This window comes from Aquarana catesbeiana, linkage group LG10, assembly GCF_042186555.1.
Source record: "Aquarana catesbeiana isolate 2022-GZ linkage group LG10, ASM4218655v1, whole genome shotgun sequence".
Lineage (NCBI taxonomy): Eukaryota > Metazoa > Chordata > Amphibia > Anura > Ranidae > Aquarana > Aquarana catesbeiana.
In genome coordinates, this window is record NC_133333.1 from 50,859,874 (window position 1) to 50,878,897 (window position 19,024).

The 19,024-nt window shown below is 41.5% G+C and overlaps 1 protein-coding gene across 1 annotated transcript in view; it reads left to right on the forward strand.

Moving 5' to 3' along the window:
- The first annotated feature begins 2,689 nt into the window (after positions 1 to 2,689).
- Positions 2,690 to 19,024, forward strand: part of CLEC11A (C-type lectin domain containing 11A) — a 42,157-nt gene continuing 25,822 nt past the window's right edge. The window contains exons 1-2 of the mRNA XM_073602154.1: positions 2,690 to 3,052; positions 17,864 to 18,299. Of these exons, the coding sequence (XP_073458255.1) occupies positions 2,891 to 3,052; positions 17,864 to 18,299 (598 nt within the window). The 5' untranslated portion in view covers positions 2,690 to 2,890. The remainder of the gene's footprint in view (positions 3,053 to 17,863; positions 18,300 to 19,024) is intronic.

Genomic DNA, 19,024 nt, shown 5'->3' on the forward strand with positions numbered 1-19,024 from the left:
ACCTTCAGTGCCGAGGGAAGGCACTTTTAAAAGTAAGTGGCCACTTGGCCTGTCGTTTTTAGTCCTTCTTTTAAATAAACGGAACCACACTATGGTATTGCCTTTTCCATCTTTTCTTTAAACATCTATTTGGCGGAACTTCTCCTAGCTTATCCATTTGGCACCAAATGGATAAGCCAGGATTGTGCCTCACCTGCCTCCCCCTGACTGCACATCCCTGTTATACGGTCAAGAGGACTAAAGCTTAAAGCCTGAGCAGCGGTGCTGCTAAACAGAGCCAGGGGGCTGAACCTGACTTGCTTTGTTCTGCATGGATAATGGATACCCCTGCATGGGCAACTGTTTGTTTTGCTGGACATTTGCTTTCTCTTTAATAAAAGTGTCCCAACCAGCCCTTAAACTGGTATGGACAGACAAAAAAACACAACCGGGACCCTAAGTCTTTAAAACTTTTTGGCTATACATACACTTTAAGCCTAGGTACACACTAATGTGGTGCAGGAAAGCAGCAATTCATGCTCATTGCCTGCATTACAATACCACTGCCCTTGCGATCTGCTGCGGGCGTCAATACAAAGTTAATGACACCCCAAACACAGGTCATAAACTCAGTGCGTTTTCCTGCACCAGATCGCATAGTACAAAATTACCATGTGATCCGGTTGCAGTGTGGCTCAAAAAAAAAAAAAAAAAAGAGAAGAAGAAGGGGTGCATGCATGTCTGTAATGCAATGCAATTTGAGACCAAAGTGAAAAGCCTCAAATTAAACCACACTGAATCGTATGAATTGCACAGGAATGCGGTTCCTGTGCGATTCAAATTCTACAGTAAGACAATGACTGTTATAGCTGCTTGCTAATTATTTATCTTTTAGTAATTAGAATGCTTTTTGAAATAATTGGATTTCAAATTTTTGATGAATAAAATATATATGTTGCACACCTTGAGGAGTAGATCCAAGCAGAACCAGAACAAGAACAGAATGTAATCTTTTAATAAAAGTTCCAAGCTGTTGGTTCTCCCTCCTCCACACTTTCTGGGACATGTTTAAGCATGAAAACATTTCTTTATGTGGATGTGCATGATCCTTCAGCTTCACTTATTAACAGCTGTGACTGTCTTCCCTCAAGTCACAAATACTGATCTGCCACTTTTTTGTCTTGAAAGCGGATATTTGTCTATTTGGTATTATACAAGATATTACACAAGTGACCTAAATTTGCTGCATACTAAAAAGGTACGTTCCAAGTGTTTAAAGAGACAGTCTGGATAAAAACGTACATTGCTATGATTGTAGCAAACTCTGTTACGGTTGCAGATTTTTAACAGCTTCTGCTCCAAAGATGCCAAAATAGTTTATGTTCTGAATGGAGATAAGTTTGGGCATCCACTGAACTCATCTCTGGCTGAACTTCCATGTGCCATTTTCTAGTCCAATCAGCTATGGGCTGTGTTGCCCAGCCCCACACCACATATGAGCGGAGTGGGGGCATGTGTCCCTATAAGGGCACTGGCATCACCAGATTCATGCCCCTTTGTTTGCATATGCGGAGGGGTGGGGGGGGGTGACGCTAACGGAAGCCTTTAGCTCTTCCTACCTCAATCAAATCCTGTGATGAGGGAGCAGGGGGGCGAGGCCGAGCTGTGTTGTCTGCCTCTATAGGCTTGAGCCTGTATGAGGTAGAGCCAGGAATGCCGCTAATCTCCATTGAAAAGGATGTCATCTCTATCTCCACATCTTTGTGGCAGCCCTACCATATCTAATTGGACCCTCCCATGCAGCATCCATCCAAGCTGACAATATTTCTACTAGTAGTGTGCCTGCCAGCAAATTGAGTGTGACTGGCCAGGATGATGGTGCACTCTGGTTAGTGTGGGGGTGCCGTATGTGTCCCCCTCCCTAGCAGCTGGTGTCCCTCTACAAACCACCTAGAAGGTTACCTCCCCTTGTACTTATGGGCAGGAAATGGGACCATGAGCAGCTGGTGTCCCTCTACAATACACCTGCCATACATGCATGTGTCCCTCTTTACCTGGGACCGGACCTACATCATGGAGTCCCAATGTACCTAGCTGCATGTCATGGGAGAGAGAGAGTGAAGAGGATCCTCAACAGTATGTCAATGTGAAAAAGGTGACACCAAGGCCTAGGTGGGGAGCGGGATACAGCATCCCTTCACAAGGACTGCATCATGTAAGGAAGACAGTGTACAGTTAGTGAATGGAGTCAAAGAGTTAGCGGACACATGATGTGCTTGCTTCTAAGTTGGAGAGCCGCCTTAATGCTGACTTTGCATGACTGTGGCATCCACCTGTGCAATCAGGCATTAGCCAACAAAGAAGTTTAGAGTTCCCCTTTAAGGGTGATGAGCCTTGCCCACATACGACCAAATATGTGTTTTTGTCTGACCTAGGTCATCGGTCACCATGGTGTGGTGCATTCATCCCTGTGGATTATTTTCACACATCGAACATGCTGTAAAGCAGTGCTTAGTACAGTTCTGTAAATGCAAACAATTTTACATTGTATTAGAGGAATAAGAACTAGCAGTTATTAATTGTTGTACGGTCTCTAAATACTACCACCCGTATTAAAGACAGGCCCTCTTGACTCAAATTTTCCCCCTTGACTGTGTTTATTGGCCCTAACATTTTTTCTTTGGCCACTGCCAGCAGGCGCTTGGAAAAAAAAAAAAAAAATCCTGACATTTCCTGTATTTAAGAACAACCTCATGTGAGGAATTCTGCTGAAGAAACAAAGAAAGTTCAGAACAGACAAGAACTAAAACGGAGCTGAACATCAGAATTTGCTGTCTGGAGTCACAAACGTCTGACTAGACGTCCCATTCTATTTGTCCTAGAGGAGAGATCTTTATTTTCTTGCTGTAAGATGTTACGGAGAAGTATCTTCTTAATGCTATTGTATTTGAGCCAACTCCCCAGCTGCCGAGCTCGAGAAAAGGAGAGCAGGGACAGAATTGCTGATGAGTCTGAAATGGAAAACCGTATTTCAGCTGAACAACAAAATACTGATTTGGAAAACCTGAGAGAGGTAAGATTTTCATATAAATGCCAACATTTAAAATAGCTTCTCAGACACTTACAAAACCCGCAAAAATTATCACATTACACATATTGGGCCAAAAAAAAAAAAAAGAAGTTAACTATCGTGACATGTCGTTACATGCTTTGAACCCAATACAACATTGTGGTGAAAAGGGGCAGAAGCCGTGCTAAGCCAGCAGAAGAAGCATGAAATTCGCACATGTAGAAAATGGTAGCCAAGATTTGCCATAATGTACCAGTAAGGGAAAACTGACAGATAAATATTTGAATAGCCCTTAAAAATAGTAAAAAGGGAAAAGAAAAGAAGGACAAGATTTGAAGCCAACACACAGAAAAAAAATAAAGGATTACTATTAAAAGAATGTTCAAAAAGATTATTGAAAATAATTATCACTACTACAGGTATTTATATAGCGCTGTCAATTTACACAGGCGCTTTACAAAGTTAGGTCCATATATATTGGCTCTGTATACCACCAGAATAAAATTAAAACTAAGTCCAAATGAATTTGAAGTGTAGACTTTCAGCTTTAAGTCAAAGGGGTTGAACACTAATATCAAGTACAAATTTTAGCAACTGCAATCATTTTTTATACACAGCCCCCCCCCCCACACACACACACACACACACACACACACATTTTCAGGGGCTCAAATGTAATTGGACAAATGAGCATAATCATAAATAAAATGTTCATATTTAATATATTTTGTTGAAAATCCTTTACTGCCTGAAGTCTGGAACCCATGGACATTACCAAAAGACTGGGTTTCCTCCTTTCTGATGCTTTGCCAGGCTGTCTTCAGTTGTTCTTTGTAGGTGTTTCTGCCTTTAGTTTTGCCTTTAGCAAGTGAAGTGCATGCTCAATTGGGTTGAGATCAGGTGATTGACTCAGCCTTTGCAGAATATTCCACTTCTTTTCCTTCAAAAGCTCCTGGGTTGCTTTTGCAGTGTGTTTTGGATCATTGTCCATCTGTACTATCAAGCACTGTCCAAACAACGTTGCTGCATTTGGCTGAATCTAGGATAACAGTATCTCTCTAAACTCTGCAGAATTCATCCGGCTGCTTTTGTCTGTCACATCATCAATAAACACCAATGACCCAGTGCCACTGGAAGCCATGCATGCCCATGCCCATGCCATCACACTGCCTCCACCATGTTTTACAGATGACGTTGTGTGCTTTAGTTTATGAGCTGTTCCAAGCCTTCTCCACACTTTTTTCTTCCTGTCATTTTGGTACATATAATCTTAGTTTCATCCGTCCAAAGAATGCTTTTCCAGAACTGGTCTGGCTTTTTAGATGTTTTTTGGCAAAATCTAATCTGGCTTTTCTATTCTTTAAGCCTATGAATGGTTCGCACATTGTGGGAAACCCTCTGTATTTTCTCTTGTGAAGTCTTTTCTTTTACAATGATACACCCACCTCCTGGAGCGTGTCCTTCACTTGTCTGGATGTTGTGAATGGGTTTTTCTTTACCATAGAGAGGATCCTGCGATCTTCCACCACTGTTGTCTTCCGTGGACATTCAGGCCATTGCTGAGCTCACCAGTACATTCTTCTTTCCTCAGAATGCACCAAACCGTTGATTTGGCCACTCCTAATGTTGCGGCTATCTCTCCGTTTCACTTGCATGGACAGCTCCTTTGAACCCATGATATAAGTTAACAGCAATAGATTTCAAATGCAAATACCACACTTAAAATCAACTCCAGACCTTTTACCTGCCTAACTGACAAAGAAATAACAAAAAGGAGTAGCCCACACTTGGCCATGAAACAGCTTTTGATCCAATCGTCCAATAACCATTGGTCCCTTGAAAAAAAAAAAAAAAAAAAAAAAAAAAGAGGGGGGGAGGGGTTGTCTATTCTTAAGAGATGTAATTCCTAAACTCTTCCTCCGATTTGGATGTACATCCCCTTAAATTAGACCTGAGAGAGTGTGCACTTTTCAGCCCATATCCATTATAACTATAGAATAAATAGGTTTTGGTAAATACCCGGAAAAAAAAAAAAAAAAAAAAAATCTAAAATTTTACCTCTGTCCAAATATATATGGTCCTAACTGTAAATATTGTACATTCACATCAGTCCCTGTCCTCGAGAAGCTTACAATCTGAGGTCCCTAACTTCGATTCATGCATATATACACAAACTAGGGGGAAATTAGACAGGAGCCAACTAACCTGCCAGCATGTCTTTGGAGTGTGGGAGGAAACCCACACAGGCACAGGGAGAACATGTAAACTCCAGGCAGGTAGTGCCGTGGTTGGGATACGAATCAACGACCCTAGTGCAACAGATTCCCAAAAATAACATTTCTCAAGAAAACCTCTTCAAACTTCTTTAAAATTCATTGCATCTACAGTTCCCCAGATACAATTTCAAATTAGGTTAAGGCTGGCAATACACTATTAGGTATTTTTTCCAACATTTGTATGGAAATTCTGAAAAATCATTCCTCAAAACATCACTAATTTTGTTTGAAAGCTCTTAAATTTTCATCCTGCAACTTGAATGGAATCCGAGATGTACCAAACATATTATATTACAATATGTGTGGTTTTTCCTAAATGAAAACCACAGTCACAGTTAGAATTTTGTTTGTTTAAGAAAAGTTTTCCATTCTGCATGGAATTTTCTCTTTACTATGTTCAAAAACAAATTTAACCCTACTAACCATTAGAAAATCAAATGAGCATTCTGAAAATGAACATTTTTTAACAAAAATGTCCAGCTTAAAGCAGGCCTACAAAGCATCTAAAAACCACAAACCAAAACGCAACTGAATTCATTTTTAATATTCAAAGCAAACTCACCCCATCCATCTATGACTCCGTGGTTTATTCTTCTGAGAAGTCACTTTGAAAAACACCCCCCACTAGCATTTCTGACTGCAGTCATCTTGAGTAAGGATATATGATTCATGTAGCATTTACTTCCTGGAATGCATCTGCCCTTAGCTCAGGTATGCAGGCAGGAGGGTGTGCTTAGTTGAGAAAATCACTCTTGCCCTCCTGAAGAGTCCTGGGATGTACAAGTAACGGTACCCTAGTGAGGGCTGCTGATTGACTCTACACCCCACTGGCTACCCAGACTCTGCACATCCTCTCTTACCTCTGACACCTTGGGTTCCATTCTGCAATAGGATGTTAGCAATAAGAAACTCAAACAAACAATGTCACTGAACCACTCAGAGAGTTTACTAAAGTGAATAATGGAACACAATGAACAGTATGAATAAACACAAGCAATAATTGACAGTTGGTATAAATTAATTCAGATATGCAAAACTGTTAACCTTATAGTCACTTCTGGGAGTATATGTAAACAGGTGTACAGTGGGATAAGTATTCAATATCTTTGAAACATATATTAAACACCTTCCCACTGAGACCTCAACACACACACACCAAATTGCAATAAATATTCCTTACATTCAAGAACACAGTGTAATGTCTAACATGCACTCAATGGCTCCCCCTAGGCTGTAATTCAGAGTTCAACCTATAAGTAAAGCAGCAATGCTTGACAAAAGAGGAAGATGGTAAAAGTTCTTTAGCTCCAGATATCTATAGCTAGTCAGTTGTTTAAACTGCAGTATTTGTAATCCACAAAGCAAAGGAGAAGAAACGACTGTAGAATAAATGGTTCGTTGATAACTGCTTAACTGAAGAAATATAGCACTGGTAGATTCCTCCTTATATGCGAGTGTAATATAGTACTGACCTTACAGCACAGGGAAAAAAAGACAAGGCCCCAAAGTTCAGCTGTATGACGCTTGTGAAGAAGTAGATTCACTTCCGTGGAACTACAAGTCTCACCAGCAGTCTGTAAAAAGAACTCACTCAGCAATACTGTACTCTCTACTGGAATGGGCAGGTGCCCTCTCAACACAAAAGACTCAAAGGCTTTGAGGCTCCATCCGGAATCCCCTCCTGATGTCACCATCTGGTGAAAATGGCGCCGCCGCGCTGTGCTGCAACTCCGGATGGGCTGAAGTGCAGGGGCTTCCAGTTGTTCTGAAGCTCAGTCCAGTCCGCTTGTTGGGATGGCAAAGATGTAATCTGAGCTCCCTCAAAGGCGGGCGATCCGGCTCTACGCTGTATAGGCCGCAGTCTCTCACTCCTGGTCACACACAGACCTCCTGCTGGCAGGTGTTGAATGGCGTCCAGAGAGAGTGAAAGATGGCCACGCCAGTCCTTTTATTACTGCTCCCAGCATGCAGTGCTGCGCACTTTGCATTGTTTATATTGTAGTTCAGGGCTGATCCAGCTAACAGAGTCACCTCCTCCTCCAAACCACAAAACCACATCTCCCACAATACTTTGCTGCGTTCCTTCTCAGGAATTAGAAGAAAAATCCTAAACAGCATTCAGTAGACACTAGAGGGAGCCAAACTCATTTAAAATAACAACAACTGTAATAACTATAGTAGCAACCCTTGGCTACATACCAGTATGACATAACTTGTCTGGAAACCAGGAAGTAACACAAAAAAAAAAAAGTTTAAAACACAAGTAAATATGATGTACCTTCCTATCTATTTACTAACGCTAGCAGCATAAGGCCCCTTTCAGACAGGGCAGACTCTTAAGTAGATTCACCTGCTCAGTGGGCATCTCTCCACTTATCCCCGCTGAGCCAGCAAATTACGGGTTCGTGTCCACTCCGCTATGCAGAGCCCCCTGTTTATGTGGCGGTCAGATGAAAATGGACCGCCTGTCCCTTTCCATCAGACTGTCATGCAATCTGATCCCCACCCGTCTGTTTTTAGCAGACAGGATTGGATCCGATACCGGCGGGTGTTAGCGGATACATGTTCGATGACATTCGCAGCTCCATAGAGAGCTATGGATGGAACAAACAGGTCTGCCTGAAAAACTGACAGGCGGACCCAATCGGTCCAACAGTGTGAAAGGGACCTTAGGATTAGAAATAGTCAAAGTTGATTGAGAGAGTGAAGTTCCACTTCAATGGAAGAATGTCCGTGGTAACATGACAGAGGAAGTTGGCAGGGTTGATCTTATCTGCAGTTTCTGGCAGTGTTAAGTTTCCACAGATTTGGTGGATGAGGTGTTTTTGTAGTGAGTAGAGTTAAGGAAGGTGATGAAAGCAGGACTGATACTTTAAAAAGGTTAACTTCACTTTTGTTGAGGAAAAAAAAAAACCATTACTCTCTCTGGTTGATCCATGTACAGTGCTGGTGCAAGGATTTTTGATGCCCTAGACGAAACCTAATTTTGCCGCTCCACCCCTGAGATTTTTGCGGCACCTCTCCACCTATATATTCAGCCATGGTCCACAGGCCCGCACCTGCGCCCCTGGACACAGCCTGAAGACAATTAGTGGCAGCACCAGCTCACTTTCTCACACCAGCTTGATCTGCATGTATATGGACAGGCTAGGGCAGTAAATGAACAGGCCGCATCCACACAACCAATTTTCGCCCATGGGACTTTAACCAGTTCCTGAGTGGCTCACGCATATTTATTGTGGCACAATGGCACCGCTGCGCAAAAACCCATACGGGTACAGGGTTACCTTAAAGAGCCACCAGAGGGCACATGCGCGTGCCCACTGCATGGCAGGGGGACCTGATGCGCGTCGCCGGCCACTAGAGCCAGCACGGAGACACACAAATACTTGTTCTGTCAGGGGAGAGAGGAGACATATAGTTTCTTCCGACTAAGTAGGAACAATGATATGATATGTCTCCTGCCCTAGTCAGTCCTATCCCCCCCACAGTTAGAACACACATTTAACCTCTTGATCGCCCCCTAGGGTTAACCCCTTCTCTGCCAGGGACATTTATACAGTAAATCAGTGCATATTTATAGCACTGATCACTGTATAAATGTCAATGGTCCCAAAAATGTGTCAAAAGTGTCCGATCTGACCATTGCAGGACCGCAAAAAAGGGGGGAAGCAGATCTCCGCCGTTAATATAGAAAAAATGCCATAAATCTATCCCCTATTTTGTAGACGCTATAACTTTTGCGCAAACCAATCAATATACGCAAATTTTTTTTAACCAAAAAATATGTAGAAGAATATATATTGGCCTAAACTGGTGAAGAAATTTTTTTTTTTTTTTTTTGAATTTGGGGGGATTTTTATTATAGCAAAAAGTTAAAAATATTGTCTTTTTTTCCCCCAAGATCGTCGGTCTATTTTGTTTAAAGTGCAAAAAATAAAAAAAAAACACAGGGGTGATCAAACACAACCAAAAGAAAGCTATTTGTGTGTGGGGGGGGTAAGGACGTAAATTTTGTTTGATTATAGTATCGCTTGACCGTGCAACTAAAGTAAAGTAAAAAGTGCTCTGGTCAGGAACGGGATAAAATCTTCCGGGGCTAAAGTGGTTAAAAGAAGCATAATACAAAAAAGTCATAATATATCAATTCATTGTACAAGGATTGCACACAAATATATAAAAGTACACATAAAAATGTTTGGCATATCAAGCCAATGGGTTACACACAATATATACTGTACATCAAGCTGGTATATTTTCAAATACAGGCTTTACATGACCAAAATTATTACAATATGAGAGAGGAATGCATCTTGTAACTACGCGTTTTGTGAATGCTTTCACTTCTTCAGGAGTTGATGCCTCCAACAACAGAACCCTATAAAACCAGTTTGGAACTTGATAAAATGTAGCATCTCCAAATAGTGACCACTGCTCAGCATCTGACATAGGAGTACTGGAAGGGGACCAAGACACCCAATGAGAAAACCAATGAGGTGGCAAAATAGAGATCATAGCTGTGGTAAAAAAAAAAAAAAAAAAAATATATCTAGTATATCATGTAGTATATGCATCTCATTTTATCTGCGGACCAGGCCCTGGTGTTTTCAGCTGCAGAGACACCCATGTCAACATCAGGCCAATGGTGTCTCCTCCAGCCCCTTCCCCTTCACGGTCAGCTGACATCTAGTTCCCGACCCCTGGTTCCGATGGTCATGCAGGAAACTGAATGGGCGGCCAGATGGCAGAGGAGAGGCTGGGTGAACGGCACCGGCCCAAGGAGCAGCCTAGCTGCTGCAACTGCTTTGGGCCCCAGAAATTCATGCAGCCCAGCAGTCCCAACTGGTGTGCGCTCTAGGCCTGCACCGGCCCCGTCTATGTGCATTACAAGGTTTTTAACAAACTTTGTTGCAGAGTCCTACCCTTTGTTATACTGAAGAAATCTGTGTGTTTTGTCTGTATCCATGTGGGAAAGTGAGTCTAATGGGAGTGGTTTCAATATAATCAATCAGCTGTGCACCTGCAGGGCTCTAACAAGGAAAGCTGCTGGGCCTGCATCCCTTTTAGATGTGATTTCCTAATGAAAGTATCTCACCACCTGCTCCTTCTTCCTGTCATTCAAACTGGGCATTGATTCTGACTTTCACATCTAGTGGCCCACAGCGTGGCGGGGTGGTGCTATGGCAAAACCCTGACTTCCAGGTAGAAGGTTGGTATTTGCATGGTGGAATGTCTGGGATTTCATGGTCCTGGAATATTCTAGTAAAGAGCAGGTAACTTAAGTGTAGATAAATCATTTCGAGCTGCCCACAAAGTTAGCAGCTTACACACCAAATTGGATAAATGGTAAACATAAATAAAAACAACAAAGTGTAGCCCTAAAATGTGATGTGCCAAAAACAGTATGGACAGTGAATCCCGATGACACTAAGGATTCATCAAATGAAATAAAGTAAGTTAATTAAACAAACACACATTATATATGGAGACCTCTGGTGTGAGGAATTATTCCAAAAGCCAGGATGTGCGATTGTGAAGACCACCACCATGTGAAAAGGAGGCTTACCAGATTGTTTGGACACGTCAGAGCATATGCTCTGATGTGCCAAACAGGCTTGTATTAAGGTAGATTAGGGGTCTTCAAACTGCGGCCCTCCAGGTGTTCAGGAACTACAATTCCCATCATGTCTGTGAATGTCAGAGTTTTACAATGCCTCATGGGATGTGCAGTTCTGCAACAGCTGGAGGGCCGTAGTTTGAGGATCCCTGAGGTAGATGGACTCTGGATCAGTATTCTAGGACGGAGATTCCCAATTCTCAGCCAGATGGAAACATAAGGACCATGACCTCTCGTGCAGAGCAATGCTCAGAATTCCACAGATATATGGAGGGTACCAAAGGAGGAAGCAAAAGAGGACCACATAGCGTAATTCCATATATATAGGATAAAATTTAATAAAGTAAAAACATTCATATGATTGAGAATAAAACAGCGCTTGTATAAAATCGATTAGCAGCGGTGGAGACCTTCCCGACACGTTTCGTCTCCAAGGACATTGTCTGGGGTGTCCCTCCACTGCTGCTCTCCACAAATTTATAAGGAATATGACCCCCCATCATGAGACACAAGCCCATGAACGTTTGCAGCGTGTATGGCAAGTACTTCCAGTTTGATAGAAATGGCGCCCCAGCGTGCGTTCCAAGGCACGCACTGAACAATGTGAGGATGCGTTTCATGTTTCATCTCATCTACCTATAGAGAGGGAGCGAAGCTGGCAGGGGGCGGTACAACGTGGACTCGGCCAGGCCGATACGTGCTACAAAATCATCTAGATTGACGTCACACGTCTAGACGAACTTACCAGCATGCGTGTAGCCGACCAGGGCCAGTCAAATGAATGGCGCATCTGCGTGAGTGCCACGCCATGAGTTTGCGTGCGTTCCACCTCATGAATGGTGCAGCAGCGTGCGCGCCACGCCATGAAAGTAATTGTACGAACATCTGCAACAGCATGATGAGATCACAAACACGGAAGTATTGACTGGCGTGTGTGTAACTACATGTGTATATAAACTGCAAAACGGAAACAAAAAAGCGCTGAGGATGACATCTCAGCAAACCGGGGGACATAATAAAATAAGGAAAATGAAATATAGGAGAGAAAAACGAAACAGAAGATAACAATTGAATGTCTTCTATTGGTATCGCCGAAAGATGCTTAATGTAGTAAAAGCATACATAACTGAAAAACTAAAATTACGTCTAAATTAAAATCAGAATTGAAATTGAGCCCTATTGTGTCGACTCAACTACAAAAATTAATATATAAAAACGACCCACCGTAATAATAGAGCTACAATATTCTGTCCACCATATGGAGGTGTGCAATGTAAACAATTCTAACCTCACCAAAGAAGTTATAATCAAAAAATGGTGAGCTAAAAGGTAAATGTGAAATAGGGTATGTATACCGCTCATGGAGTGGACTCTCATGTGGGATCATATGTACACAAAGTGCAACAATGTGCCAACAACATATCAAACAAGAAAGAGAAAATGGAAAATTAACAATATGATAAATAAAGTTAAGATTAAAATAATATCAAGCTTGGCTAATGAAGGAATTCATGTCCCACTCTATATTCATACCGAAAGGCGAATAGGAGCGCAGTTCATAGATCCAGAAGGTCTCAAGTTATGAGACACCTCTGGTTTTAGCCCCTCCCCTCCAAGGGGCCATGTACCTATCAATCAAGAATGTAGTCCCTTTAGGGTTACGATCATGACGTAACTTGTAATGTCTGGGTACGGTATGTTTCGTGTCACCACTTTTAATTAAAGCAATATGTTCCGCAACGCTGATAGCAAATGTGCGGATGGTGCGACCCACATATTGCTTCCCGCAAGGGTAGGTGATTAAATAGACAATATGCTCTGACGTGCCCAAACAATCTGGTAAGCCTCCTTTTTACATGGTGGTGGTCTTCTTCACAATCACACATCCCAGCTTTTGGAACAATTCCTCACATCAGAGGTCTCCATTGATGAATTTTTAGACTGGGATATAGATATATACACACACACACTTTTTGCACACTATATATATATATATATATATATATATATATATATATATATATATATATATATATATATATATATATATATATATATATATGTTTAATTAATGTCATCGGGACTCACTGTCCATACTGTTTTTGGCACATCACATTTTAGCGCTACACTTTGTTGTTTTTATTTAAGAGCAGGTAACTTAACAGGTAGATTAACCGCTTGCCGACCAGTGCATGCCGATTTCTGTCGGCAGAATGGCACTGGCGGGCAAAAGGGCATACAGGTACATCCCCTTTAAGAAGCGGCACCGCCACGCGCCCGCCGCATTCTCCATGACCACGGGTCGCGCAGACTCATTGTCCGCCGGGTGCCCACGATCGTGTCACGAAGAGGTAGAACTGGGAGATGCTTTTGTAAACAAAGCATTTCCCCGTTCTGCCTTGTGTCATGACAGAGATCACTGCTCTCTGTCATCGAGAGCAGTGATCGCTGTCATGTGAGTAGTAGCCCATCCCCCCCCCCCACAGTTAGAATCACTCCCTAGGACACATTTAACCCCTTCATCACCCCCTAGTGGTTAACCCCTTCACTGCCAGTGTCATTTACACAGTAATCAATGCATATTGATCGCTGTATAAAATGACAATGGTCCCAAAATAAATGTCAAATGTCCAATGTGTCCGCCATAAAATCACAGTCCCGATAAAAGTCGCAGATCGCCACCATTACTAATAAAAAAAATTACTGCGATTTTTTTCCCCAAAAATATCTATAAGAATACATATCGGCCTAACCTGAGGAAAAAAATAGTTTAATATATTTTTGGGGGATATTTATTATAGCAAAAAGTAAAAAAAAAATAAATTAAAAAAAAAATGCGTTTTTTTTCAAAATTGTCGCTTTTTTGTTTATAGCGCAAAAAATACAAACTGCAGAGATGATCAAATACCACCAAAAGAAAGCTCTATTTGTGGGAAAAAAAAGGCGTCAATTTTGTTTGGGTGTGACGCCGCACAATTGTCAGATAAAGCGACGCAGTGCCATTTTGCAAAAAGTGTTCTGGTCAGGAAGGGGGTAAAATCTTCCAGGGCTGAAGCGGTTAAGCATGCGGGTAGCTTTAGGAATGTCCAAAAAAAAAAAAAAAAAAAAAAAAAAAAACACACACCACACACACCCCTTTACCAGTCTTTTTTTCCCCAAAGCAGTTTTCTGTTTTTTTCCTGGAAAAAAAAAAAAAAAAAAAAAAAGTGGAATACATCCTTTTACATTTATAATATATCTATGGTATTTAAAACTATATACCTGAAGACCTTCATGAAAAGTTTTGAGACTTTATGTCTGCAATAAGTCTTAAAGTTCTCTTAGCTGAAGACAAGCAAATCCTGGAATACAATTCAAATAACACTGTACTTCTCAATTCAGTTACCATACAAGAGAAATATGCATTTCTGCCACTAGGGGGCACTGCAGGGGAAGGGCTTTAGTTTGCTCGTGGGCTCCATCTTGAACCTACAGTTGGGCGATTGTAGGGATACAGTAGATGATAATTAAGGCCTGAGGGGACAGAAACAGGTAAGAGGGTGAATTTGTCTAATAAATTATTATCTTTTTTAACCTTTAACCACTTAGCAACCAGCCCCTAGCCGAATGACGGCTACAGGGCGGTTGCTTAACTCTGGGAGGGCGTACTATGACATCCTCCTAGAATCCCGCTCTTGCACGACCCCTGGGGCGCGCGCACCTGAGAACATCCGTGACTGCCAGGTCCAGAGGAACAGGCACATCACGGATCATGGTAAACGGCCACTGATCGCGGCTGTTTACCATGTGATCGCTCCGTGAAATGACGGAGCGATCGCATGTACACAAACCGGTGTCATGTCATGACACCGGTTCCTTCCTCCCCTCTGTGTACCAATCGGTACAGAGGGGGGAGAGATCGGATGGCAGCAGCGCTGTGGGCTGGATGTGTAGTGCCCATAGCGCTGCTCTGTGACAAATGCAGTCACATCTAGCCATCCATCCATCCATGCTCAGCCATCCCTCCATGCTCAGCAATACCCTGCACTACTCTGCAATACCCAGCAATACCCAGCCATACTCGCACTCAGCCATAGTCTCACACATGTGGTATCGCCGTACTCCAGAGGAGTAGGAAAATCTATTTTGGGGTGCCATTTTTAGTATGTACATGCTAAGTGTTAGAAATATTGAATAAAATGGACAACTTTGTGAAGAAAAAAAAAAAGCATTTTAACCACTCCCCCCAACGCCAACCCCCCCCCCCCCCGGCCGTCATACGACATCCTTGACTTTGTGCGGGGATATATGAATGATGCCTGCAGCTACAGGCATCATTCAGATATCATCTTTTTCAGCCGACGATTCCCTACACCATAACAACAAATCATAGCGACTGTTCCACTGCTTGATCGTTCTTACGGGAGGCAAGAGGGGACGTCCCCCCCCCTCCAGGTGCTTCTACCGACTCACTGCTACAATCAAAGCCAGGATCTTTTTTTTTTTTTTTTATTTATTTCAGGTCTTATTGACCACATATCTCACTGTAAAGAGAACCTGTCATGCCATATTCCTATTACAAGGGATGTTTACATTCCTTGTAATAGGAATAAAATAGATCAAAAAAATTTATTTTTTCTAAAAAAGCATCAAACTAAAATAAAGTAAAATGAAAAAAAAAAAAAATTTAAAGCGCCCCTCTCTCCGTGTGCTGGCATGCAGAAGCGAACGCATACGTAAGTCCCGCCCACATATGAAAATGGTGTTCAAACCACACATGTGAGGTATCGCTGTGAACGTTAAAGCGAGAGCAATAATTTTGGCCCTAGACCTCCTCTGTAACTCAAAACATGTAATCATTAAAAGATTTTATAGCATCGCCTATAGGGATTTTTAAGTAGTGAAGTTTGGCGCCATTCCATGAGTGTGTGCAATTTTGAAGGGTGACATGTTAGGTATCTATTTACTCGGCATAACTTCATCTTTCACACTATGCAAAAACATTGGGCTAACTTTACTGTTTTGTTTTTTTGTTAAAGCACAAAACTGTTTTTTTTTTTTTTTTTTTTAAACGCGTTTGCAAAATTGCTGCCCAAATACCGTGCGAGATAAAAAGTTGCAACGACCGCCATTGTATTCTCTAGGGTCTTTGCTAAAAAAAAAAAAAAAACATATAATGTTTTGGGGTTCTATGTAATTTTCTAGCAAATAAATGATGATTTTTACATATAGGAGAGAAATGTCAGAATTGGCCTGGGTGCTCCAGAACGCCTGAAGGCGCTCCATGCATGTTGGGCCTCTGTATGTGGCCACGCTGTGTAAAAGTCTCACACATGTGGTATTGCCGTACTCGGGAGTAAAAGCAGAATGTGTTTTGGGGTGTAATTTGTGGTATGCATATGCTGTCTGTGAGAAATAACCTGCTAATATGACAATTTTGTAAAAAAAAAAAAAGAAAAGAAAAAAAATCTTGATTTTGCAAAGAATTGTGGGAAAAAAAAATGACAACTTCAAAAAACTCATCATGAATCTTTCTAAATACCTTGGAATGTCTTCTTTCCAAAAAGGGGTCATTTGGGGTGTATTTGTACTTTTCTGGCATGTTCGGGTCTCAAGAAATTAGATAGGCCGTACTTCAGGTGTGATCAATTTTCAGATATTGGCACCATAGCTTTTGGACTCTATAACTTTCACAAAGACCAAATAATATACACACACCGATTTGGGTTATTTTTACCAAAGATATGTAGCGGTATAAATTTTGGCCAAAATATATAAAGAAAATTTACTAATTTGCAAAATTTTATAACAGAAACGAAGAAAAATGCTTTTTTTATTACAGAAAATAAAAAACCCAGCGGTGATTAAATACCACCAAAAGAAAGCTCTATTTGTGTGAAAAAAAGGACAAAAATTTCATATAGGTACAGTGTTGCATGACTGAGTAATTGTCATTCAAAATGTGAGCACTGAAAGCTGAAAATTGGTCTGGTTATTAAGGGGGTTTAAGTGCCCAGTGGTCAAGTGGTTAAATAATCATTCCTATTAATGTTCTCCACCATCACAGCATAATGTTTCCCTATAGTCCAGTGGCAGCTGGACTTTTTTTTGGGTGGGCTATGGTCACAAGTGGGTGCGCTCAGAGCGCAGTGCTCTGCGCCCGAGCCCACCCTTTTTGAAGCTAATTAAAGCCTTTGGCTCTAATCATGTGCTATGCAAAAAATAATAATAAATGAAAACACCCCCCATACAACTATGTGCCTGACACCCTGCATGGAAATTAGGGTCTGAGATCATAGAGATTAGGGGGGACAGCGCTGCTGCGCCCCTTATGGATGGGTCGTGGCTGCTATAGTCTGGTCAGTAAATTGTTTTTTCCTTTTGCTCCTCTCAGTAAAAATTATAAGACCAACATCTAGAGTTTGGAAACATTTCCACAGTGCAATTTCTGCTGAGAGGAAAGCTTCAACTTGCAAATATTGTGAGAAGAAATATTTTTTCCCCAAATGCTACAAGGATGACAAAACTCAAAATACTCTATGGAATGAAATGAGTAGCTTTTCCCTCCAGAGTTCTCATTCCAAGAACACTCCTTCTGTTGCTTCAAGTATTTTTTTGCACAAAGTATTTCTTCACCAGCAGCATCTTCAAGTAACCACTGCCTCCAAAAAAAAATACACAATACCCTCATCTATAGATAAAATGACAACTTAAAAATTAGGAAAAAAAAACATTTTTTTTTTCCCCCATGGCTTAAAATTTTTCGAAAATGCGACATAGTAACCATACTTAACAGGTTTGAAATGTGGGAGAACAAGTAATAGAGTGTGGTCTGCTGTGTTGTTTAGTGGTCTATAAAGAAGTCCTGGCCTGAAGGTAAAATTAAAATTTGTGCAAACATCTGTGCACCTTTCAACACTAACATGGTCTTTATTTCTCCAGTTCCTGCTTGGTCATCTCAAAGTCACAGTTCCACCAGCGAAACCTCTGATGCCACCTAAATCTGAAACAAAAGTATCCTTTAACGTCACCTTGATTTCAATTCCCAAGAAAGAGGTGGACCTACAACAGGAAGAGACGGAGGAGGTGAACAATGAGATGGAGGAAGAGGAGGGAGAGGAAGACGACGATAGAGAGAAGGAAGAGGAGGAGAATGAAGAAGAAGAGAGAGGGGAGGAGGATAGGGAAGAAGAAAAGGAGCAGGAAGATCTGATAGAAGAAGAAGAAAGAGAAAAAGAAGTAGAAGAGAAGAAGAAAAAGAAGAAGCAGAAGCAGAAGATGAAGAAGGTGAAATCTAATGAAAATATGGTAACAGAAGCAGTAGGGACAGCACAGACACCAACTACAATACCGGCAGATGACAACTTGTCCTATATCTGTGAGTGGGTTTACTTTAGAGCTTTCAATGTTTGATTACCAATTCTAGGGTTATTTTGTAGCCTGTTCAGTCATGTGATAAGATACTCCCCAAGTCCTACTACAAAATAGGCTCAGCTAGTACCCAGTAAGGATTATTATTATTTTACAGATTTTATATAGTGACAACAGTTTGAGCAGCGCTTTACAACATGAGGGCAGACAGTACAGTTACAATACAATTCAATACAGGGGAATCAGTGGGCCCTGCTTGTAAGAGCTTACAATCTAGGAGTATTCACATAAAATGTAAATCCTAACTCATTGTTGGGCAAGGCACCTTCCCCCCAACCCCCAAGTAATATTAAAAAAACTTTTATACAGTACATAACTTTTTCCAGGGGTCTTCTTGCTAGTCACATGGCACAGCCCTCCTTGCCCCTCCTCATGAGAGTTTTGGATCTTAAGGTACCAAGATACAGCAGAATTCTAAGTACTTGGAATTCCTCCCAGGATCTCCAAGGATAGTACTTTTCTGTAAAGCACTTGGCTTACCTGTGCATTACTCATACAATGGTCAGTTTGTGCTACATAAATCTACCCGAAAGACACCTTTTAGCATTACAATATGATTTTGAGGGAAAAATAGCTATTGCTTGTCAAATAAATAAAATCTTGGTACTTCCTTAGGTTTAGCAGGGCCATGTACAGGATGACAGCCGGGCAGAGGACAGGGGGCAGCAGGGC